This window comes from Opisthocomus hoazin, chromosome 6 (genome assembly GCF_030867145.1).
Source record: "Opisthocomus hoazin isolate bOpiHoa1 chromosome 6, bOpiHoa1.hap1, whole genome shotgun sequence".
Classification (NCBI taxonomy): domain Eukaryota; kingdom Metazoa; phylum Chordata; class Aves; order Opisthocomiformes; family Opisthocomidae; genus Opisthocomus; species Opisthocomus hoazin.
Window position 1 is genome coordinate 5,475,169 of NC_134419.1, and position 25,882 is coordinate 5,501,050.

Genomic DNA, 25,882 nt, shown 5'->3' on the forward strand with positions numbered 1-25,882 from the left:
CTGCTTTACAGACACCTGGGATTTGAGATGGTGAACAGGTGAAATGAAACAAAGTCTAACCCACACATTTTCCCTAAGGAGAAGTATTCAAGTTTTAGGTAAAGAACTTGACATTTGTGTACGCGAGGAGTGGTTTGAAGAGGCAGTGCAGGTCCGCCAAAAGGCAGTGTCAGAGTTTGCATGATGAGTTCTGCGTGATTTTTAAGTTGATCCTTGCCAACATATGACCCAAGGATCAAGTCTTCCTCATCTTACTGCGTCTGCTGTAATTTGCCTTGTCTTATACTGTTAGATTTTCTAAAATACAAAGGGGTTTTTATAGAACAGTAGTATTTTAACTGTAAAATCTATAGAGTAGACATTTTTTTTTCAACACCTCAATTTGTATTTTGATCTGCCCCTTCAGGCTCACTGTTGTTGTTTTTAATATTGAATAGATTTTATTTTTGTTGTGTCACGTAGGAGGGTGGCTGAAGAAAGAATTGGCATTTAAATTTTAAAAGAATCTTTCCTAAATGGTAGTTCTGAGATTAGTCTTATTAGCCACCGTAGTGTTTCTTTCAAAGCAGTCCAATAGGAAGTTAAATAACTGCTTTGGACATAATCAACGATCAGATTATATTGAATGCCTGCAAACTCCACCAGAAAGGTCTAAGGGAAAACTATTACAGATGAAACAAAATGTAGCATTTAAATCCTAGCGTGAGAAGCAGCCAGATAAAGGGAGCAGAGATCGCAGTTTGATTACCCGTGTAGGGGAACATTTAGAAAATTAATATTACAACATTGGTAATTGAAAGCATTTAAAAGTGTTCATGCCTTCCTTTTATTTTCTTTGATTAAAAAGGTCGTTGACAGACCATAGCTGTGTGCCTACGTGGTACCTCGGGCAAATCCGGGAGTAACGGCTGTGATGTGCCCGGGTCTTGGTGCAGCTCCCGCGGGTGTCGGAGGACTGAGCCCTCAAGGGGGGCACACAGCTGCTTAGAACGGTGGCCAGAAACACCCATTTGTATTTAAAAGCTTGTAAAAGTAGCTGCGTGGTTGATGACTTAGAGTGTCATCCTCTCATGATTTTGTCAGGTGCAGCCTTTCTTGGTTGTTTAAAGGCAAACTTTAAAAAAAAAAAAAGGTTTGTTAATACACAAAGGTGAAAGACCATCAAAAGTGTTTAAGTCTTGTGTGGCTTTCTCAGTTGTTCAGGGACAGCTTCTTAAGTGAAGAAAGGTAAAGCTGTTCCTTCCTCTCTGTCCTGGAAGCAAAGAATCCTATAGATTATAGATGTATATAAGCTGTTCTGTATGACCTAGGAGGAGAAGCTGCCTGCAGCCTTTGTGCCTTTTGCATCTTGCTGCGGGCATTGCTCTGAGTGTCTCATCATTTAAACTTGCCAGTGTGGTGCTAGAATGGCATCAAAGAAAACTTACTGCTTACTGAAGCACAGGAAGTTCCGTCTGAACATGAGGAAGAACTTCTTCCCTCTGAGGGTGACGGAGCCCTGGCACAGGCTGCCCAGGGAGGTTGTGGAGTCTCCTTCTCTGGAGATATTCAAGACCCGCCTGGTCAAGGTCCTGTGCAGCCTGCTGTAGGTGACCCTGCTTTGGCAGGGGGGTTGGACTAGATGACCCACAGAGGTCCCTTCCAACCCCTGCCATGCTGTGATTCTGTGATCGTAGAGCAAAGAGTTAGTCTTATTGCCTTAGGAATGATAGTACTATACATTTTTCAGTTGCACCTCCTGACAGTATATGAGAAGGCGAAATACAGGTTTAGGCAGCGTTTACTTGGGGAGGAAAGTTACAAGATTTTACTTCTGCCAAGCCTAAAGTTCTTAGGATATTTAGTAGCAATACAGTTGGTAAGAAGTGCAATCCATCGTGTCGGTGCTGATAAAAGCAAGTGCTGGTAGAAGCAAGGGAAGGTCCACAGGTAATCTGAATGCTGCAGCAGGGTACAGGGGAATGAAGAAAATGGTGATCTTGAAGACCTTCTCTTTCCCTGCAACAGCACTGAAAACCACGGAGTTGATATTTGTTCTGCTCTATGATCAACTAGTCACAGCTGGCCTTGGTTGGGTGATGAACTTTTCCATCTCCCTGCTATTGCACGAGTGTTACTTGCTGCCCGGAGTCATTCCTAATCTGTCACTGGAAGGGATTAGATCTTGTTGAGCATGTGGATGATAAAAGTCATTGTATACCCCTCTTTTCTCCTGGTAATCTTTTAATTTTGATGAAAAGACTTTTGTGGGTTGAGGAACTGGGGGAGCCTGGTTTTTCAGGTCTTGATGTTGATCTAAGCTTTAAGCAAAGACAAGCTCACGGCATGGCCTTTCCCCGGCAAATTCATTGATAGGGTCTCTCTCCTCTATTCAGCCGCCTATTTTGCCCTGACCAGTAAAGTGAAAAATTCATAATGTAGGTGAGACCTGACTGAAATTGGCCCTAAGGTTGAAGTGTTAATGCAGGGAAGAATGGGCATGAGAAGGGAGGACGGGGGTTTCCGTTGCTTTGCACATTCTAACTTAGTGTCACTGTGTTCCTTGGGAAACCAGATGAAAAATAATGGGAAATAGGAAATAAAAACAATTTCGTTACTACATTGCAAGGAAAAAACATTATCCGCGTCTCTGGATTACCAGAGTGTTTGAAGCTGCGATAACCCAGTTGTTAGCAACCATAATTTAGATGTATTTTTTTTACGTAAATATGACTTATTTGAAGTATGTTGAATTAGGAGACTCATGAATAAATATTTTGACATAATCAGAATTATATGGCTAGAAATTGACCTACTTTGCATGACAGATGCTTGAGAATCCACCAGCTAATAGCATACTAACCTGGCATAGCAATGCCCTGTCTTATAATACACTAAGCTGCATGCAGACATTAAATTAGTAGATTGTTGGTTTTGTTTTGTTTTGTTTTGTGTTTTTTTTCATGGAGATTAGACACAGTCAATTTTGTTTGTAAATGAACAAGTTGTAGGCAAGTTATTGAGAAGGCATTGGGGTGCAGTCCAAAGGAGGACTCGTGCATCTTTTGATAAATGTTTTCAGTGTGGTCTCAGAAAATACTGTCAGAGGTAGAAATAGCCAGAGAATCTTGATGGTACCAACCATGAAGTAACTGTAGAGTATTACACGGACTAGACAGGCCTTATGCTCTTCAGAAGATAAATACAACTGCAAGAGGAATAATAATGTTTTAAAAGTCTAGTAATATTTTAATGATGTTAATAGGATTTTTTTTTCCCCGGAGGCTGCTCTTAATGTCCGTGTTGATTTCAGCAGACTGTTTTTATCTGCGTGTCCTTAAAGTTAATAGGACAAGGATTTTGTACAGGTTAAGTTAGTAGAGAAATCTGACCTTAGAATAAAAATCTTCTCCTCCTTTTATAGTTTATATGGATTTTTTTTTAAGTCATCTTCCTTGATTATTTTGAGAAACACAGGTGATGAAACAGTTTAGGTGCACGTTGCGCGGAGTACAGTTTTCAAGCTTCATAAATTTTTGTTGTTCGGTTCTATCACAAGAAATAGTACTGCTTTTATTTGTGAAGTATCATTACTTTTTATTTTTAATAGGAGAAAGGTAACACTATCTTGGCTCAGTTTTAGTGAAGAAAACCTTCCTCTGTCTTATTTAATTCATGCAATGAAAAATAGTATGATATTCAATTTCATTAGCTCCTTTTTTTGCTTCCCCGTTGTTTTCTCTGTTTTTAAAGAACTTCTGTAGATGCAGTCTACTTTGTTCACACTTTTTTCCCAAGGCCTTCAGAGGAATATGATTTTACTTTCTTGTAATGAAGTCTTACTACCACAAAGGTAGTAAAAACACATGTATGATCATGGCAAATAATATGTTCTCTTTGAAGCCTTAAGCAGGGACAGACCGAGACACAGCTCCTACCCTGTATCTTGATTTACTCCAGCTGCTGAAAAATTCCTAGGACTAACTTAAACCACCCCTTTAACACCAAACTTCTTCCAAAAAGGATGCGATTCAGTCATCCTTGCAGTGCCCAGCTCCCAGAGGCAGCTTTGAGACACCTTCGGCTATTGCTCAGTTGGGGATGGAGCTCCTCCTTTCAGGCAGTGAAAGCATCATTTATAATACGTCATCTTTGGAGGACACTGATTTGCAGTTGGGCAACTTGGGTTCTTTGGAAACTTCACCAAAAGGCACGAGACAGAGGTGATTACTTGGCTGGGTTGGTTATATCACCCTTTTCAAGGGCTTCTCTCTGGCTTGCAGGGTGTTTGGAAGGAGGGCTGTTAGCGATTTCTTTCTGGTTGCACTGTACCTTCCTGCCGTTCTTTAGGTGAATAGCTCTGAAATGCTGGACTGGTCTTCAGGTGGCTCAGCAAATCTGTTAAAATTTGTAAAACTTTTGGTAGCACTAAGCACTTGGCTTTGGTCCTTTCTCCTGTTTCTCCTCACATACCAACAGGCTCTTTGGATTCAAACATTCCAGGTTGGCTTGGCGAGCAGTTGGGTCCTTGTGCCCTTACAACTCAACCCATGCACCCAATGTCTTGAAAAATTGCCCCAGCTTTTTCCAGTTGAGTAATTTCCTTTCCTCTACCTGGTGACAAGGTAGGCAATGGGCACAAACTGAGGCACAGGAAGTTCCGTCTGAACATGAGGAAGAACTTCTTCCCTCTGAGGGTGACGGAGCCCTGGCCCAGGCTGCCCAGGGAGGTTGTGGAGTCTCCTTCTCTGGAGATATTCAAGACCCGTCTGGACAAGGTCCTGTGCAGCCTGCTGTAGGTGACCCTGCTTCGGCAGGGGGGTTGGACTAGATGACCCACAGAGGTCCCTTCCAGCCCCTACTATTCTGTGATTCTGTGATTCTGGTGGGTTTTGTCAGTTTGGTTTTGTTACGTTTTGCTACTCATCTGATATTCTTAGTTTCCTGAGCACCAGCCCAAACACTTTGGCTCCTTGATGCCTGATGAACGTAGTTCCAGAAACAGAAGAGTTGTCCTGATGGGCTGATCCTCCGTGGCACTAACACACGAGAGATGCACAGACTCCACTTTCTTACCTCTGGAATTTGTTACGGCACGGAGGTGTTTCACTTCTTATTAATGCTTTGCCCAAGGGCGATTGCCGGCAGTAGTCTTTTCATTTCTGCCTCCTGCTGCCACTTTGACAATAGGAACGGCAGCAGGAGGCAAAAATGAAAGGACCAGATTGAAAGAAGCACTTTGCCACTGTTGTAATTTTGAAATTGATGGCGTTTTTTAGCCCAAAGTCTCAGGAAAAAAGCTGCTTTCCTCTTTGCCTCCTATTGTTTTTCCAACAGAGAGAGACATTCTCTGATGTTGCAGAGGCAGTGGGAGGCCAAAATGAAAATAATTTTCTTCCTGAAACATTGGATAGCAAAATGTGAACAATTTCAGCAGGGAAATAGCGGTTTGTTTTTTTGTTGACTGCCTTGTGGTGAAAACTGGTATTTCCATTTGCCCATGGAAAATAAATAGCAGCTGCTTTTCTTATTGAATTAACGCGATCATAAGATAATTTCTACAAATCTATTTACTGTGTGTCTTTAACATGTCGTTTTCATTCTTTTTCTGCATGAGAAGAGGCTTTGTAAGGTGGGTACATAATTCTCTTCCGAGGCCACGTGCTGCCTCTGATGCCATGGCCTTGGAGACAGCTTTTTAAGCCAGGAACTTACAGGTCTGCACATTCCAGAGCTGCATTTTATACCAGCATCGTCAGAACAACTAATAAATCCAGACATGATCGTCAGTGCCGGTAATTCCATGGGAAGAAAGGTGCGGGGTGGTTCTGGGATGCAGTTGCCGTCGCGGCACGGTGCGTGATGCAGCCCGTTGTGACCGCATTGGTTCTAACTAGCACTGGCGTGAGTCTTCAACGAAATCAGAGTTCGACGTCGACAAAGAGGGTGACTTAGAGTTGCAGTCCTGGTGTGGCCCCAGCACACGGCTGTGATTTCAGCCAGTGTGGAGCACGGCCCCGCTTCCGTGTGTGCACGCAGCGCCGATGCCGTAGCAGAGCAGGGTGCTGGCGGGAGGCGGTGAAGTGTGAATCAGTGAATGGCTTCGTCCTCCTGCCGTAGCTGCTGTGGGCTGTTGCTGTTTCCTTTGGGGACTTTAGTGTCTGTAATTAGTTATCTTGAATGGAAAGATTTTTCTCTTATTGAACATGTGAGAAATTTGGGAACGTTAATCAGCAGACCATATCCTTTTCTTAACTTGCTCTTTTCATAGTCCTGGAGAACTAACATTTATCTTAGGGCAGCACAAGAATTTGGCATTTGTATGAAGTGAACTGATTCTCCACCCTTTCTCTTTCTTTACACAGAACAAAAACTAGGCTCTTTGATAGACTCATCAACAGAATATATTTGTAGGCTTTGAAGTGTAAATTGTGAATTTGTGTGTCTCGATATGACTTTGGGGCGCTGCGTGTAAGCGAATGCATGTCTGTGTGCTGGATTAGTTAAAGTCTAATTAAAATTGTTCCTGAAAACTACGTACTTAAAGCCAGATATAGGTAGACACATAAAAGCAACTTCACTTTTTTTTCCGAAGTTCTGAGCACTTTTAGTTCTTGTAGGATTAAAGAGAGTCAGAGGAATTCAGCAGCTCTGCAAGTCTTATTGCATGTTCACATATCAAAATAATTGTTCAGATGCTCATCTTTAAATGATCCGTTTTCCTGGTGCTGGCTAGTTTTTCAGCTGCGTTAAGGTGCTGCTCAGTGCTGCGGTGGAGCTTGGAAGGAAAGGCAATTCTAGTATACTTTCCTCTTCCCCAGCAAGTTCAGTTTTGATTGGGAAATGACACATTGTGGGGTAGTTTAGTAGTGCCATGTGGACTGGCCTCTCCTCACTGCTTTGGAAGTCCTTTGTAGAGATTTTTGGCACTAGGTGGTATCTACTGGTTGCCCCATTAGGGCTGTTTTGCTTGGGCATATTACCGCAGGTGTAATGGGTCCCAGGGTTTTCAGAGTATCTGGGCTTTTACCATGCCCCATCCAAATGCAGTGCACTTAGCAACACCAATTGAGGATCACTATAAAATCAATTACCTTTTCTTAGTGATTTTGTCTTAGAAGCAACCAACTGACAACCAGGCAAGCAGGTAAGGAATGAACTGGGTGATGACCTTGTTTTCCCAAGGGCTTTATTTACTTGACATTTTGGTGTCTGCTTGATTTAAACATTCACCCCAGCTTTGAAACATTAGGTGAACCAAGTTTGCTGAACTCTATTCTGTCTTTTAAAGAGAAGAATCCACAGGTACCTGTCCTCTCCCTTTCCTTCTAGTTGTAGAGGAAACATCATTTTTATCCTTAAAGACATTAATGTCTAAGAGCAGAAAATCGACCACGAAGTTTTCCTTGTTTCATTTTTGATGACTGCTCCATAGGACTTGCTGAACAACGCTAGTAACCCAAAACGATGTTTTATTGCAGTGGCTTATTTCAGTTTAAATCAGTGTAGAATTTGGGATTTTAGCTGCTTCTGCATCCAGGCTGTAAGAGGCACCTTACAACGTGGCTTTCAAAGATTTATGAAGACTTGCACAGTACAGAGGCTGAAAGGAAGTTTAATTACATTCAGCTTTTGGTCATTTCTGTGTCTGAGGATGTGCCCATATACTGTCATCTCAAAGACCATCTGAGAAAATAAAATTGATCAGTGAGCCTTCTGGCTAAAACTAAAATGAGTGCTTTGTCATCTGCCCGTGGAGCATGGGTGCTCAATCACTGCCGTCTCCTGTGTGCTTGCCCTAGACTCTCTGTCACTGAGATTTGTCCAAAATTTTAATCAAATATTATTTTATACTGAGGCCTCCTCTGTAAATAATTGAATTCTTCTGTTAACATACTCACACATACTTCTTTGTACTATAAGGAAATCATTTAATCTAGTCCACACAACCATTTTGCTTTGGAGACAGCAAAATGTACATCTTGTTTTGTATTAGCTTGTGTAGAGTACAAAGTGTTAAGACAAAAACTTGGCAAGTGCAATTGCTGTCACCTTGTGAATGACATCTCTGCTCATAAAGCTCTGATCAAAGATGGCAAATAATACAGGAACATCTTATTTACTTACATAGGAAACTTGGTGCTAAGAGCGGGGATGTGTAGGTGTCTTCGAGTACAGTAATTCACAGGCTAATAATGCCAGAAGCCATAAAATCTCTCAGTTGGAGGTTACTGTGAATAGCGGTGCTGAACAATTGGGAAGTGCTGCTGAGATGATAGGCTGAATGATGATTGAGTTTGCCTGGAGAGCCCTTACCGGTGTTTAAAATTGTAGGTAATGTTTTTAAATTTAACCGTAATAGAAGTTCATTGAGCTTTCAGTGTGGTTGCTGTGTCCTCTCTTTAAACGGTTTATCATGTTCCCTAGAAATATTCTCAGTCTTGGCATTCAAGACAAATGCTCGCGTTGCTGTCAAAATGGGGCATTTTCCCTTTTTCTTAGCAGGAGCACCAAGAGGACCGAAGCATCAGCAGGACAGGAGGGCACGTTCTCCCTCTCGTTCCTCGAGCCAGGAGGCTCATGTGCTTCCCGATGGCACTCCTGGGCAAGGGCAGCTCTTAGGCAGAGGCAGGGTTCTTGGCAGGAGGAGGGTTGAAAGCTAGTTTGCTCAGGTTTTATGTGCTTGTACCTTGGCCATAACACTTTGCTAACACAGCAGACCCCAGCAGGGTTCACTTGTTGACCCTACAGCAAGCTAGCTCTAGCTGAGTAAGCCAAAAGCACGCCAAAATGCGTCTTGCAGACTTTTTAGGAGTTTCCCTATCAGTTGATGAAAGGAGAAGTTTGCATTCAAGCTGTACTCATATACTGCAACCAAGGGTTTTGTATAGGGTCCTGTATAAAAAAGAGATACTTATTCCCTATAAAATCTTAACATGCTTTTTGAGGTTGTAATCCAGCCCCGTAAATAGATGGCACTTCACTACATCGGTAGTTTTTTCAGTTGCTAGTAGCTAGCCTTTATCGATGAAGTAAAGTGTGAAATTCAAAGTACATCTTCATTTGAAAGATAGAAGTGATTGATGTTGCGAGCAGGTCTTACTGCAAATGTGCCCTGGTCACTTGAGATTAATTCTAGATCTCGAAATTAAACCCTTAAGTAACTCTCTTGTTCAAAAAAGTTGAAAATGGCTAATTGCAAGCAACTCACTGGAGAAGTACTGTTAGAGGAAGAGAATGCTAGCGATAACACCAGAAGTTAAATTGTGTGCACATACACTGCTAGATATGATGTTGTTTCTTTTCAAAATTGTTATGTTTAAAAAAGAAGATGATTTTATTTTTCTGTGTCAGATCTCTAGGTGCAGCACAGTGGGTTTGGGCAGTTATGCTCCCAAAGACAGCGACAAATACACAACTTGGCAACTCGCAGTTTGCTGTCTCCAGCAGCAGAGTTCAAAAAATAGATTAATAGATAGCAGGAGGATCTGAGAATTTGTGGGAGTTTTTAGTTTTAAAATCCCAAGTAAGCATGTTTGCTTGCCTCTATTCGCCTAATAAATTGTACGTTTAATTGAAACCCTGTTTGGGACAAAATCATTTATCACATGCACTGACCTTTTTTATGCCTATGAAGCAAGAATTACATTCCCGAGGTGCTCTGGTCTTGGTATCAAGATCCATCGCTTTGTGTGATGGATGGTGTTGAGCGCTCTGCATCAGACTCGTGGTTCTGTGAAACCATTGAGAAAAATGTGCCATCAAGGAGAACAATCTGAGCTTTTCGTAATTCCTTCATGAATAGCTGTTTAGTTGCTGCAGTACTGAAAGTTACGTATAATTATGTAGGAGTATTTTCTCCTCAACACCTGCTTGTGTGCTTTTTTTTTTCCTAGGGAAGTCGGTAGTTGATTAAAATTACCGTGAATTTTCTTCAGATAATTAATGCCAAATGAAGCTGTGTACTGTGTGTGTGCATATGGCCAAATATTGAAAGTGTAGATGTGTATCTCTATATATGTGGAGATAGGGGCATATATATGCACAGCTAATGGGAAATACCTTTCACTTAACAATTAATTCACTGGTCTTCAGTATGTGCGGCATCTTAGAGGTCATTCTGCACCGTGGTGTTTTGTATTTTCCACTGTGTTGGTGCTATAAAAATGCTAATTGTCCCCGTGAAGATGTAGGCTGTTTATAAGTGCGTATGTGATTGTTTTTCAGCCCTGCAAGATGTAAGGAGGTGTTATTTCAGGTTTATAATTTGAATGCGTGATGGATACAATTTTGACAGTTTATTAGTCAGAAAAGAAAAAAAAACAGACAGTGGCGTGTCGTTCTTCAGCGAACTGATTGCCAGGAGCGTGTTATTGACTTTGGTGATCATCTCATTCTATATTTTACAGTCGTAAAATCAAGAAATTCAGATGATGCCCTGAGGGTTTCACACGTTTAAATAAAGGATATAGCCATTTCCAGGGCTATTGGTTTAGATTAGTGAGTGCTGGGAAGGGAGAATGTGTGGTGTGGTGTGAGAACATACAGAAAAAGCAACACTGTGCTTACTGCGGTGATGCTTTCATTTATTTTTCTGTTTATGAAATACACTCACTTACAGATCCCCTGGGAGAATGACAGCGTTTGCTCTAAATGTTAGCATGTTAATACAACGTTAGCTTGGTGCTGTGTTGAGCCAAGAGCGGAAATCGAGTGCAATCCGTGACTTGTACCAAGGGTGAGGAGAAGTCTTCTTGAAACACTCAGCAAAATACGCGGTGCCTGGGAAGAAAACCTTTAGTGAGCTTCAGTCTGCAAAGGCAAGAGCATTGCATGGAGCCAGATGACCTAATGCGAACACAGCTCTCCCTCTTGAGGTCAGAGTCAGGGATGAATGGCAGCTGGCGGGTTGCTGTGACGGTACAGCCCTGGGAGCAGCTCCTCGAGTAGCTCCCGTGACCGCTGCCGATGGGAACGGCCCCGGCAGCACCCGGCTCTGGCGCTCTGCCCGGGCTGCTCTGACCTGGATCTGCCACAGTCGCTCGTGTTCCTCTTGGACTGTTCGCCGGTCGCGTCTTGGGATTGAACGCGCTGGAGGTGCTTGGGTTGAGTACTTGGGGGTCTGGGTTCAGGTCTGTGTCTAGCTTGCTTTACAGAATCTGAGTTTCATTAAGGTATATTGCCTCGAATAAAAATGATTGACTGTGTTAAAAACCTTGTTTATTACTTAGTGTAGTTAGTGAGATGGATAAAATACCTTAACGATGATCATGATGATAAGCCTTTCTACTTCAGATGCAAGTGCAGAAGCGCATTGCATCACCTGGCTCCAGGGATTTATTGTTCTCTTAAAAGACCGTGGAAGGCCAAGTGCAATATCACAACTCGGCAGCAAAGGTCACGCTTTCCCATTTCAGCAGGAGCAGTGGCTCCAGCCAGAACACGTATGGCTTAAAGGTGAACGGTGACATCTACAGAAGTAGATAAAATAATTACTCTTACATTTACATTTTAAGGGCCTCTGAGGATTATAAATCTATATGCTGCAAACAAAACATTTCTTTGCCTGTGTCAACAGCAGCATATTTTCTAATTAAAATAAATAAATCTCTTTTCTAAACTGTATTTGTGTGATGTTGTTAGTGGTTTCTTTGACTTTCACATTTTTTCCTCAGTTTGGGGCATGAGATATAAATCGCACTTGACTTTGTTGATAATCTGATTCCATTTTGGATTGTAAAATGCTTGTGTGGAGTTGTGAACAGATGCTTGGGATATTTCTTGCTTTTGAGAAGCAATTTATGAAAGCATTTTAGAGCAAACCATTAGAAAATACCACTTGGTCTTGAAGTTAAAAAAAGTTTAATACAGAAATTTAATTTAGGATCATTTTGGAATGATGTAGTGGTGCTGGTTGTCTGATGAGGAGCGCTGGGCAGATCCCTACATCGGACAACTGAGGTGGGCATCGGCTGCTCACCCAGCGTGGCTTTGGCCGCTGTACTGTTCTCAGTAGTCAAGAAATCCGAAAGTGAGATCTCAGGAGATGTCTTGTGGAAAGAAGCGGTTGTCGTTATACATATGCTTTTAATTTTGCTGTAGATTATGATCTAGTAATGATTTGAGACCTCAGGCTTTGGTTTTCCACAGAATCTTCATAGTTGGTTTGTGAACGTCCCCCTTCCTCCAAAGCATAAGAATTACAGCCTCATAATTCAGGAATCTCTTATTTATGCAGTTTCAAACACAGGAAGAACCTTCTTCAAGAACTATCATTAAAAAAAAACTTTTTTGTTGTAATGATGAGATGTTTATGAGTGTCTGGACTTAGAAGTGTCCAGTGTGCAGATGCAGTATCACCCCGCATAAATCTTGCGTCTCAGGAGTGCGATAAAATCGACCATACTGACAGTGTGGGTCTGACTGTAATTTTCCAAGCAGGTAGAAAGTTTTTCAGTGCTGATTACAGCACCAGAAGCGTAGAGCGTAGATCGGGGGAGGCCTGGATGTGTGCTGAGAAATGGTGGCTGTTGCAGATGGCTGATTTGTAATGTAGGGCAGTGTGTGTCTGCGCTCTCTGTGCTTTTTCATGGGACATATGCTCTGGGGTTTTACGGATGAATTTGTAGCCTCTAGTAATTTGCAGTTTCCACTATAATTCAAAACGTCTACATAATTTTCAGGTTGATGATTTTTCGCAGTCATTTATCCTAAAAGCACTTTATCCTACTTAATCTGGGTCATAACTGACATGGGACCTGGGCGTAAGCAAACGTAGCCAGAAGTTGTGTTTGAATGGGCTGTTCATGGCCGGGATTTCGTTACACGCAGCAAAACAGATCAGAGGTTGGAATGAGTATAAATGTTCAAAGAACGGCTGAACGCAAGGTCGCTATCGTGGCTCGGACCCAGGAAACACTCGTGAACGCTTACGTGCTCATGCTGTTAACTAACAGCCGCCCTCGGCGGTAATGAAGACGCAAGGTTGAAAATTGTTGGCAAGAAATCTGTTGGAATAGGAGTTTATTTACTGCAAATCAACAGGATAGCTTCGCAAGTATAAAAGACATATGGAAAAGTCCACTGTTATCATTGTACTTTGTGGTGTCTCCAGATGTTCTCCCTCCTGCCCCACTCCGGAGCTGAAAGTGTAAAATGTTTTTTCATGGTTTTGTAGCTGACGGTGCCAACATCTGCCTTGGTGTTTCACTGGGGAATGAAATGAGCACTACTTCGAGTTTCTGAGTTATCATTTATGTCTCTTTAGATTTTTTAATTTTTTTTTAAATTAAAATGTATTAATAAAATACAATGTTAGAGCATGAAGTTTCAACCCTGTTTAATTCTGTGGAGGGAGCAGGAGTGAATACGAATTGAGAGAAGCAGTTGGGTAGCTGCTGAACTAGCACAGCAACACCTAATCAGACGCCTTATTTTTTAAGAGGCTGTAAATGCAGCATTAAAATACTGCTCTGAGCTGATACATTTCATTGAAAGAAATGGTATTTGTGTGCTCAAACACACTCGAAGATCTCAGTTAGCTTCAAATAATTCAATTTTTTTAACATGCATTTAGTCCATCATTAGTTCACAGCGTGGACTGTGCTGTACTTTGGGGGAAGGAGAACCAAATGAGTATCTTCATTTGGAAGTAATTTACGTTGGTCATGTATGCTCTTTTTTTTTCCTGTAATAGTATTGTAAAAATAAATTCCATAGTTTTGGACCTGGTTTATTCATCCACTTGATGGGTGTGTAACACTAGCAAATCTGACTGCTGAAAAAGGTGCTTTAAATAGAAATGTAAAACAAAATCGCTTTTCCCCCCAAATCTTCTGCACTTCTGCTTATCAAAAACCAGCCACACTGAAGCAGATTTTATTAATTAATCTGACCTTTCACGTGGGAGTGACCTTTGGAGACAATTTGGGCCAAAATTCTCAAATACAGGTGTCGAATACGAGATTCTGACTTACGGTTCATGTGTAGCAGGCTCTCGCTGTTTGTGCGTGTTTTACAGTAGCTGGGAGGATGGGGCAAAAGCTGTGCCTAGAGCTCCGAGGGTAAATTTTAGCAGCATCAGTCTATGTTTGGGCAGGTTTTTCTGGTGAAATCTCTTGGTTCCGAGAAACTTCAGGTTCTTAAGAGCTCACATTTTTGCTTGCTTATTTGTGCCTTGGGTGTTTTTTCGTTGGTTCCTTGTTTGGTTGCAATTATTTACAGTTCGCTGCTGGTTTTTTGAGATCCTAGCAAGAAATTCCACAGACAGCTGCAAAATATATCTTTAATCAATTTTAGGAAGACTGATTCCCTAACTAACATATTTCTTCCAGCTAAAACACAGAATAAACTGTTCTGCAGATACTTTGGGAAAAATTCTGCCCAACAAAACTGTCTCTTTCCTGGATTGCTCTCGTGTCATCATCGTGTGGTTCAGGCTAGGCTGAGCATTGTCATTTATGTGCATTGGCTTTATCAGCGCCGTGCCATCTTACCCCAGATTGCCTTTTTATTATGAAACATCTTGTGCAATTTTTTAAGCTTCTCATGATGAGCCTCTGCGAGCTGATGCTATTGATTGTGGTTTTTCTGTAGGTGTCTGTAAGCAGAGAGAATAGAACAAGGATGCAGTGTTTCTTGTGGGGGTTTTAGAGCAGCAACATTCTCTAGGCAAGTCATATAATTTCGGTTTTCATCATTCAGATGGTAATAGTGTAAATATTGCTGATGCAATTAGATAAGTCAGTGTACGAGGAAATAGTAGTATGTTTCTGTTAGAGTTTTGTCTGCAAAATGAAGAATTCTCAAGTGTATTGGGATTAAAACAACCCGTACAGATCAGAAGTTTTCAGATCCGTGAGGTCTTTTTCAGGCTTATCTCTTATTTCTGTAAACCTAATTTGTGTGCAAATTTCGTGCAGAAGGTTTTGTGTGGCAACAATTCCGCTGTGGATTCATTTGAGGTAGCAAGGTCAAAAGGTTTTATTGAACTAGTGCTTTTCTTCTAATTGTATTCAAATGTTCGCGTGTTGAGGTAGGAGTTAGAGCTAATTTGCCACTTAATTGCAGGTATTTGTTCATTTATTTTCCGTTGCATTCATGCAAATTTCCGTGTTTCCCTTATGTCTTTTCAGGTCAGGATCGCAGTGAAGCCACTTTAATAAAGAGGTTTAAAGGTGACGGTGTCCGATACAAAGCAAAACTGATCGGGATAGATGAGGTTTCTGCCGCACGAGGTGACAAGTTATGCCAAGACTCCATGATGAAGCTCAAGGTGCAGTGGAACTTTTAATGCTTAATATTATGGAGCTGATGGGAGCAAATTTCTGCGTGAACTTTTTCTCATTCTCCTTTCATGACACTGAGTCAGACTCTGGTTAATTATGTATTGAAATCAGTCAATTTTACATGAGCTCTTGGCTGATATTGCTTATCCAAGTTTAATTTTAATACGTTATCTCTGAGTTCAGTAGTTATCCGTGATTGACACCACTGCAATTTGTCCACAAATTACAAACAACGCATCTGCAAATTGAATAATTTTATTATGCAGAAGGGGAGGTAAACCAGTGTGAAGAAAAATGGTATATCAGAACATTTTATATGACCGTGCTAATCACCTACAGCCCTGCCTTTGACCGTCATCTCCTCTCGGGACAGGTGGGAAGGGGCGAGTGACAGTGTGGGGTGTAGGTAGCCAGATGTAGGGGGGAACTGGTGTCCTCACTGGGGGGGTAATGTCTCGCACCTGTGATGGCAGGGTTGGTGGGTTACAATGTCAGGAGACAGTGCACTGGGAGAACAGAGCATGAGAAGATGAAGAGGAATGCCCAGAGTTTTCGGAAAGAAACAGAGCAGTGACAAAAGCAGATGTGGAGTAGGCAGAGTCTGAAAGCACTAGTGGTGTAGGAGGGTGGGCTTTCTGGAGCCCGACAGACATCTCGCTCTGGCTCAATCTTTCCTTACAACCTTCAGAGAGCGTAAGAGCTCTCTATAGGAAGCGCCCTTTATGTGGCCCTGGGAAAAGTGGGAGAGCTGGAGTGGTTGAAAAGGAAGGATGGGTTGAGTTTTTCTTGAGTGCGGTGTTGGCTGTTCACTTCCCATCTGCATTATAGGGTTACAAGCTACGTCTAGGAGTAAACCCTCCGCGGTGTCTTTCCCAGCTTTTTTCCTTCCAGTCCTCTCCGCAGCACTCTACCAAGAGAGCTGCTGGATTTCCCATTACTTTTTCTTTCAGGAGGAGAAATCACTAAATAGCATATTTTACACTACCAACTATCAGGGTTCCGGTCCTGAGGAACTGGGAGGAATAGGTGGCTATTCGTGAAGAAAGAGCAAAGGGTGACATGCATCTTACGGTTCCACAGTCTGAAAGAAAGAGCTGGTAGCCAATTTACGAATCGGTTATGAACATTTTATGGCAAGAAACAATTATTCCAAAAGGTGCGGTGTTGATTTATCACACCTGCCACAACATTCCGATCTGTTTCAGTTATTTACTGGATATTTTTCATCATTTCATAGCTTCTAGAAGGAACTTGGGAGAATTGTCCCTGTTCTGCTGCACAAGCCGTGTTGTCTCTCTCGTCTGTGGATTACCCTATCCACATCTCCCAGGTGCCTGATACCTGTTTGCACAGTGGTGAAATTGATGTAAACAGTGTTGGGAGACAACAAAAACTATGAAGGGAAAGGAGCGTTAGAAGGCAGCAGAGCATGAAGTTATGGGCTCTGGAAACCTAGTGTCTAGCAACAGGAGTTTTAAGGCCGGGCATAAAGTTTTGGGGTGACTTTTGACAAATGGCTCTGTTTTTTCTCTTGAATTTTCATGTCTGTGTAATGAGAACAACAACCTCGTGAAGGTCTGAAAACAGAAGTTAGTGGTTATTAAAACATGTTGAAGTTGCAGATCACAAGATAAAGGCTAAATATTTTCATTTGTTTTTACTAGTGCCATTGGTTAGATTTGATCTTTAGTACAGTGTTATTGGTCAGGGCAGGCACCAGAGAAGGTGGAAGCAGAAGTTGCTGTTGTACTTACCGGGAGAGTAATACACGAGACATGTATCAGCAAGTTACTTATGAAGTAAAAGCCTGAGATCAGGGAAAAACCTAACCCTCAGTACCAGTTTTTTACAGCAGAGATGTAGTTTGATTTTGAGAAGAATATTTTTCTTCTATAAAAATCTCAGTTTGCTTATTCCAGATACGTGTGCCCATGAAGTAAGCTAAAATTGCTGGCATTTGTATTTTTCATTTTAAAAAAGAAGAAAACAAAACAGCTTATATCTGGGAAGAGTATGCTAGAAATAACCTTCAGCTTCCATGAAAATGAATTTCATGGAAGATTAGCTGGTTCAGGGGTTGGAAGTGGGAGCACATTTGAAGTGCTTTCTGGGTAGCATTAAGAGGTGTGGTACCTTGAAAAAAGGGAGGAAGCCGGGAGTAAGAGAGGGGACTGTTCCTGGAAAGCCCTTAAGTCTTCCTAGAAAAGTGGTGAATCATCTCCAAGCAAATCTTTATGTCATGCTGTGGCACCTAGAAGAGTAATGAAACCAGCCCAACTCTTCTTTGTTTCAATAGGGAATTGTTGCTGCGGCTCGTTCGAAAGGAGAACACAAACAAAAAGTCTTCTTAACGGTCTCCTTTGGGGGAATCAAAATCTTCGATGAAAAGACAGGGGTAAGTAAAACAATCACGTGATGGAACAAAATTGAATTTTCTTATGGATATTTCTTTAAAAGCATTTCCTTACCGGGCAGTAAAATCTCGCCAGCATAAGCACACATGAAGCGTCTGACAGGCTTGGTAAAGGGTTATGATGTGTCAGAGCAAGCCATTAGATGACTGAGATGTCGAGTGTAGCACGGAGACGTGGTTTATTGTGAAGTTTTGTCCTGGATACTTCTGCAGAACCACTGACTGGAGTACACGCATGCTCCTCATGTGCATAAACACTCACACCTCCCGAGTCCAGAAAGTGGCTTTGTTTTCCTTCTGCCAGATAAAAAATTGGAAAATACCAGCGTCCTGTTTGTAGAAGGCTTTAGCAGTCCATGGGGCAGCCTGAGGTCTGTGCCCCTGTGGGTTTTCTCACTGGCCTGGGCCCAGCTGCACCAGTCCTCTGGACACTGCTTAAGCCTCCTCAGCAGTACCGAGGGACTTTGGAGAGTCTGAAGACAAGGTAGGAGGGTTAGAGGCTAGGACTGGCTTGGCTTGGGCCCTGTGTTTCGTGGGAAGCTGAGAGGAAGAAAACAGGGAGCTGTGGACAACTCTGGGAGAGTGAAGCTTGTTTTCCCCAAGCCTGAGATGGAGAGAGAAAAGGAGGTGCACAGGGAGCTCCGGGGAGCAGCACACCCTGAGCTGGGATTGCCCTGAACGTGTCCCAGGGGAGTGCTAAAGAATTTCTTGTCAGGTCCATGATCTGAGATCAGCCCAGTCATGGTCACCATAGGGCTTTATACTCCTGTTAACAGCAGTGACTGTCTTCTGTCGGATACGCAGGAACCATAAGAATCAGAGCTTTTGTGTCATCAGTGGTAGAAAAAGCGTATGGAACAGTGCAGAACTGGAGGTCAGAGTTGTTGGGAAGTTTGAGGTTGCTGTCTGAGGTTGCCAGGCAGCAGCTTGCCCCAGTAGCATCTGGTCGAGGAAGCTGCAGGAGTCTTCCATGCCCTACACAGTTTTTGCCACAGTAATATCATGTTTGGTTTTTTAAATTGCTCTGAAAGAAGAAACCTAAGCAAAACATTATACTACTTAGATATAAAGCGACAACACACAAACTGTTTTGATCCTAATTAAGAAGATTTTTACAGCAGTTTAAGCTCTGCCGTGAATTTTAAAAAGCTCTTGATTTAATCTTTTGAAAGATTAACTATTTAACATGATGCCAGAAATAAAACCCTACTGATGATAGATGAAATTATCTTTGCCAGTTAATTTATATTATTAGAAAATCAATGTCATTGAGCTCACTGATACATAATACGAGTAGTTAGTAATGAAAAGCTCATTTGGAATGTGTTGTGTACAGCATGGGTAAAGTATTCATACAAAAGCAGCGTTGAAGAGAACGTTGCTGGGGTTACAGCCTGCGTTCAGAAGGTGGGAAATGTCAGGGTTAGGGCTGCCAGTGGTTGGGTCCTCTAATGAATAGACGTTGGGGTAGTATGTGACTACGCGATGACACACCGTTTTTTGGCCAGGGAACAGCAACGTCGTTCAGTGTACAGAACGGAGTGCAACACATTGAACAAGATGGTAATGTTTTGTTTTCTTTTTCGTCTGCAAGTTGCACTGAGGTCACAGTTGCTTTCCTAAGACTAAAATCTTTTCTTATAAATAAGTAAAAAAATAAAGTAAAAATAAATAAAAAAATAAAAAGAAAATAAATAAAAAAGTAGAAATAAAAGAAAGAAAACAGAAAATGAAGTAGAAGAAAGGGAGAGACTTGTCCTGTGGCACTTGTCTATCAATGTTTCACAAACATAGGATTTATTTTCATAAAATAAAGAGGGAAAAGGGGATACGTTTAGAAACAAAGGTGTGGTTTAGCCAAATTACCTTTCCTGCAGTGTCCCGCACGCTCTCCTGTCTGCCACTGGTGAGGCAGGGACATGAGAAGAAGTCTCTGTCATTTCACGACTTTGACAGCCTATACACTAAATCTGACATAACTATATCATCCTTATAGTAACGCTGTCACTCACTCGCAGAGGCTTAGACTGAAGCCTTTAAATCCACCTTCCAGATGTCTGCCCCTGAGCTGCCAGGGTGATGGGCAGGAGAATGGGGTTGTCCCTCTTGAAACAGGACTGTGACAGAGGGATGCGGGGAGCTTTTGGCATCAGTTTTTACGTGTTTTTTTGGAAGCAGGAGAACAGTGCTTTCCATTCCAAGCTCCTGAAGCAGGGGTGCCTGAACTCCGCTGCTGGTTCTCTACAGCCACCATCCTTTCAGCTTGTTCCCCAGCTCGGGTCTCTCATGTCCCAAAGTTTCACATCCTTGACAAAGTCACCCCCAAAGCTGTGTTCCTGCTGTACTGTGGAGCCTCCTGTAAAGAATCCCATTCTTGATTTAGGAGCGATAGAGAAAATCCCACAAGCTGGCCAGACTGGAGACGTACGATTGCTCGGCCTGGCTCTTTTGATGGGACAGAAGGGAAAGGGGCAGCCAGAAGTCTGTGGTTTGCACACACAGATCTTGTGGAATCAATGTTAAACTTAAGAGTTTATAAAGTTTGGAGACTGACATTCACATTCGTACAACGGGGAAAAAAATACACCCGTAACAGGGAACAGCCTGGATAATCTTGCATTTGTTTTCTTCTCCTCTAACTGCCTTCCACGTGCCCCCCAATGCTTTCGCTTTAGTTGTATTTCCGTAATTTTGGGATTCCCAAACAGATATTTTGGGACACAGTTCTCACTTATTGTTTATTTGGAAAGGTTATTTACCTCTCAAAAATGTCCTTTCTTGATTTTTGTCATTGCCTACTGCTATCACGTCTGCCACGATGGCAATCTGATGCAATAGAAACGAGAAAAAATACTCTGAAAAAGTGTAGGCTTCTGTATGTTTAGTATCTTGTAGGCTACTATTGGATTTTAATTTATCACAATAAAAAATCAATTTGTAGCTCAAAACTAGCAATTTTTTAAAAATTGGCAGTATCATAGCTGACTTCATAGAGATGATTTAGGGGGATTGCTCCATAATTCATTACACGTGAAGGGCTGCAGTTGGGTTACTACTGAAAATGATAAGCGAGGTTTTTTCCCCGCTGTACTTTATAGCTCTCTTTAATATGTTCCAGACCTAATATTAATAAAAAATATTGGTTGTAATAATTCTGTTATTCCAGCCATCAGGAATTCTGCCCTTTGAGTAAATTTATCCATGAAGGAGATTAGGCTGAAGGTGGGATATCATTTGGGAAGAATTTATCTCACCAAGATAAATACAAGCAGGATTTGCTAGGAGTTTGCACTGGAGATGCAATACAGTTTAGTTCATCTATAGTGTGGCGATAGATACAGCAATACTCCGCTCTTGCATTTCATCATGCTGTTCCCTGGATTAATCTAAATAGGTCCTTTCATACCACTTTTCAAGTAATGTGTTTAGAACGTGATAGAAGGGCCCTGCTTAGCAGAGTTCAGCCTGCAAGCTTGCGGTTTGCCTACAGTGTTAGGTAGACTCACTCGTGTGCTGGAGGAGGCTGCTCACGGAGACAGAACACCACAAGTTCTTCTGCTGTTGAAGTCCCAACATCAGCTATATAATCAAAAATTCTGTTGAATTTGACTAACAAGGATGTTTTCCTGTTGTATGCCAAAAATTGTCATTACATTCGGGTTTTGACCCTATTTTTTCTTGTAAATGTACCTTTTTTGTCTACTACCATATGTTGGCCATCCATCCCACTGGCCTTCTCCAGAATATATTTGCCAAATACATATCTCACCTGAAGGAAATACTTTTTTTTTTTTTTTTATTAACATAAAAAAATCTACCACAATCATTACTAAACCCAGATGTTTCCTACCCAGTGCTACTTCAGAGATTTCATGGCTGCATATTATATGAAAAGTATTTTTGAGCATTTGTTCTGTCATATTCCACCTGCACCCTGGTGACATCGCAAGGCGTCATCTTTCAAATGTAGTACGGCACAAGCTGAAGTGTGTTCTTGGTTGGTAAACTGTCATGAGAGTTCAGTATTTTCAAAAGCATGGTCTGTAGAAGGGAAAAATGCAAATAATTGCATTATGCTATTTAATATTCTCCTTTTCAGGGTGGAACTTAGTGGTTAATGTGTTCCTTAGAAAGCAACAAAAAACATAACTCTCAATACAGCAGAATATGCAGAATTTTTAAAGGACCATCATTGTTCATCAGCTATTTATATTATTTAGTTAATCACACACATCAGGCTATCTCCCTGTGATAGCTTAGTAATGCTTCATTAAACGTGCATGACTAATATGGTCTCCATAAGGAGGCTGTAATTGTCTCATTGTTTATTTATGTAAAAATAAATCTTTGTTTACTGTAGGTTACTTTTCAAAAATGTGTTTAAAAATAACAACTAAATTCTGTAAAATACTTGGGAAACCATATTCTTCTACATTCATGTAATGGGGTATACTTTTAAACTCATGCTCTTTTCTAATTGCAAAATCCTGTTGACTTTAATGGAAAACCCAGACACTGTGAAAGAGAAATACGATGAAAGTAAAAAAGTACTACTTGGCTTTAAGTAAAGAACTAAGTAAAATTTTATATCAGCTGGTGGATGTGGAAAATTGACAGAGTATCCTGCAGTATATATCTGTATGAGCTGTTGTTACAGATGAAATCACAGAATCACACAGAATCACAGAAACAATGCAGGGGTTGGAAGGGACCTCTGTGGGTCATCTAGTCCAACCCTCCTCTATTTATATAGACTCTACCATTGTCCAAAAAGGACCATAGACCTACTTCAGTATCTCATTTATTTGTGAGGAATCTGCTAAACAGATGAATTGTAAGCCAGTTTATGAAGATGACAGCCATTTCACCAATTTTTTTCATTTTCTTATATGCAGCACCCCAAGAGTGCGTTTCATTTGTTTTATCTATTATATACTTTGGAGGGATTGGCTAGTCTGTCAGACATGTTGAACCATATCTTTATGAAAATGCAAGGCTTGGGTACAGCCTGTGGATTTGTACAATTTTTAGAAATACTGTAAGTGTCTGGGTGGGTTACAGCATCGCAGAGAAGCGTTGCAGTGTGTTACTCATATTTTAGGAATTTAGTATGTAGCCATTTCCTTCAGGCTGTCAGTATGAAATCCAAGGAGGAAAACTGTGTGTATATACATTTATATTTCATCTTGACTAGCTATTCTCACTGTTGTTATCTATCCCTTACTCTGACCTTTATTATCTTTGAGGAGGATTGTGTGACTCTCGTGCAGAACAGGATTTACCTACCTGAGAAGGTGATGCTCGGTGAATGATACCTCCCTGTTCCGTGGAAGGGGGACCACACCTTACCTGTAGTGTTCTCTACAGAAAAACTAATTTGTCTTTTCATGCTGGCCACAGAACTAGTGGTTGTGCTTCTGCTTTAACTCTTAACGATGTCCAGATAAATAATGTGTATAGTTGGTGGTAATAATCCTGCTGGCCTCGGGTTGTTCTCTTCTGGTGAGATGATGTTACAGCTCTGATATGATCCAGCCACAGGTTTAGATGCTTACACCTTGCCCATCTTCGTGACCTTTTAAGCTCTCTTGACCTTATAATGCACAGATTTTTCAAAGTTGTTGCTGAGGCTTCTGTAAAGTATTTTCCAGCTTGTTCTGAGACTTTATCAGGTTTGTGCTGATAACCCCTGGATTTGCTGCTCTTCTCCATTTGATGTGAATGACAGTGTTAATTATGCTGATAGATTGCTAACAGGACAGCTAAACTTGGCTGAAAGAAGATTTTCGCAAGATTAAAATTCTCAGTGTTGGCAGAAGAGACGTCATTTAAAATATACCAAAGGTACTTCTTGACTTTACTGGAAATCTGTTGATTCTGGCATCTTTGACCAGAAATCGAGGTACCATTATGGATCTGTACTTACTCCTTGAAGCACATGTGCTGGAGCAGACGAAATGTCAAACTGTCAAGTCTCTATCACTTAGCGTCTCTGTATATTTAAAAATAGAAAAAAAATGAAGGAATTAATTTTATCTGCTCTCTACTCACTGTGCAGTGAGCCAGAGAGATGGTGTGATCAGTTCGCTGAATTTTTGTGTTTGCCAGAGCGTATTGTCGGCCAGGAGGCTGTTAACGATCCCTGCCTGGGGCTCCCTCCAGCTCTGGACCAGAAGCTCCCAGAGGTGGCTTTTGCCCCTTCATTCCTTTGAAACCAGTCTTCCCAAAGTTCCTGCTGGCCTCTTCGTGGTTGATCTCAAGTGCAGCACTTCGTTAGCATCATTAGCTGATTTTGAACGACATTCTTCCTCCTGGCCTCCCTGATTCTCGTCTCTGGATTTGATCCCTGTGTTTCGAATTTCTCTTTCTCTCTGCTGCAGTTTTCATCTGGGATTTCCTGGGTGCTCTCTGTCCTTGATCTCTTTTTCTTCCTGCTTTTTGTCAGAGTTACTTCATTTGCAAATACAAATTTGGTTGTTGTGTCAAACCAAATGGTGCCAGCCCCATCTCCTCCTGCTCGAATCTTGACCTGTCTCTCCAGCCCTCTCCTGACAAGTTTAACCAACTGTTCAAGCTTAACATGACTAAACCGGGCCTTTTAATCCTGGCACCCAAAGGTCTTTCTCTGACCTCCTTTTCAGAGTGCTGAGGAAAATATCAGCATCATCTGTTACTGAGCCCTGTAAATTTAGCAGCCTTTTTGATTCAGTGCTGGTTTTGATTGTCGCATCCCAGGTAACTCTAGATCTTGCAGATTATTCTTAACTGCTCTGAAATACAACATTTATTGTAATGCTTACAGTTAAAACCCAGTCCTGCCTCTCTTCACCTTGTGTCTCAATTGTTATCCTTTTCTTTGTCCTTGACAAATGTGACTTTTATTTTTTAAATCCATCATGACTGCCGAGATTGCTGGCTCAGCTTATTCTTTTGATCATGTCACACTTCTCTTTGCATTCCTACGCTGAATCTGCCTGCTCTGTTTTATCAGCCATAGCCTGACTGTTTTTTTCCCAGGTTCTTCAGGGCTGTCTTTACTCTTCACCCACTTTTGAGGAGTCTTTCCACAGTACCAACTTGCATCATTCATTTATTCAGTTTTCAAATAAGTGACTCGGAGCCTCTTCCCATTCTGCCCATCAGACTTTGGAGGAATTCTGTGCATATATTCATGCAGTACCCCCTTATTTTTGCTTCAGATCCCTCCTTAAAACACTGCCGTGCTAGAAACTTGTTGAACTCTGTGGTGCCAAGACTGCTGGTACCCTGTGGTTGCAGCTAGTCATGCAGAACTGTGCTGCCGCTTGCAGTCACCCTGCTGTCGTTTGCCTGTGGTGAGAGCAGCCCGTACAGTGGCTTGTAGATCCAGCCCATGAAATCATTCTTAGAATCATAGAATCATTAAGGTTGGAAAAGACCTCTAAGCTCAAGTCCAGCTGTCAACCGAACACCGCTATGCCTGATAAACCGTGTCCCGAAGTACCGTATCTACACATTTTTTGAACATCCCCAGGGATGTCGCCGGAATGCTTCCCTGGGCAGCCTGGTCCAATGCCTGGCCACTATTTCAGTGAAGATTTTTTCCCTAATATCCAATCTAAAGCTCCCCTGCCTCAACTTGAGGCCATTGCCTCTCGTCCTGTCACTAGTTACTTGGGAGAAGAGACCAACACCCACCTCACTACTACCTCCTTTCAGGTAGTTGTAGAGAGCAATAAGGTCCCCCCTCAGCCTCCTCTTCTCCAGACTGAACAACCCCAGTTCCCTCAGCTGCTCTTCATAAGACTTCTTCCCTAGAACCTTCACCAACTTCATTGCCATTCTCTGGACGCACTCCAGCACCTCAATGTCCTTCTTGTAGTGAGGGGCCCAAAACTGAACACAGTCTTCGAGGTGTGAATTCTTCTGGCCATCTGTCTCGTGACCTTGCAGATCTGTGGCTTGGGGAATGGTTGCATTGGGTGAATCAACCGTACCTTCCACCATGTCAGTCTGGCGTTTCAGGGCTGGGCTGCCCACGGCGTGCTCGCCTGGGAGGAAGGGGCAGAGGAGCAATGGAGGGCACCTGCCAGGGCAGCACCTGGGGGACTTCCCCGTGCCCGAGGGTTTATGAGGAGGAGCTACTGCAGTCGTGCATCTCACTGATGTCTCAGGGGGCATCTGGCCCTTAGATTTCGAAGGCTGGAATTACAGTCTAAACTCT

General features: G+C 42.0%; 1 protein-coding gene across 9 annotated transcripts in view; it reads left to right on the forward strand.

The window, feature by feature from the left end:
* Positions 1 to 25,882, forward strand: part of DAB1 (DAB adaptor protein 1) — a 482,616-nt gene that overhangs the window by 399,853 nt on the left and 56,881 nt on the right. For all 9 annotated transcript variants that reach the window (XM_075424401.1, XM_075424406.1, XM_075424407.1 and 6 more), the window contains 2 exons: positions 15,114 to 15,253; positions 17,563 to 17,661. In XM_075424401.1, the coding sequence (XP_075280516.1) occupies positions 15,114 to 15,253; positions 17,563 to 17,661 (239 nt within the window). The remainder of the gene's footprint in view (positions 1 to 15,113; positions 15,254 to 17,562; positions 17,662 to 25,882) is intronic.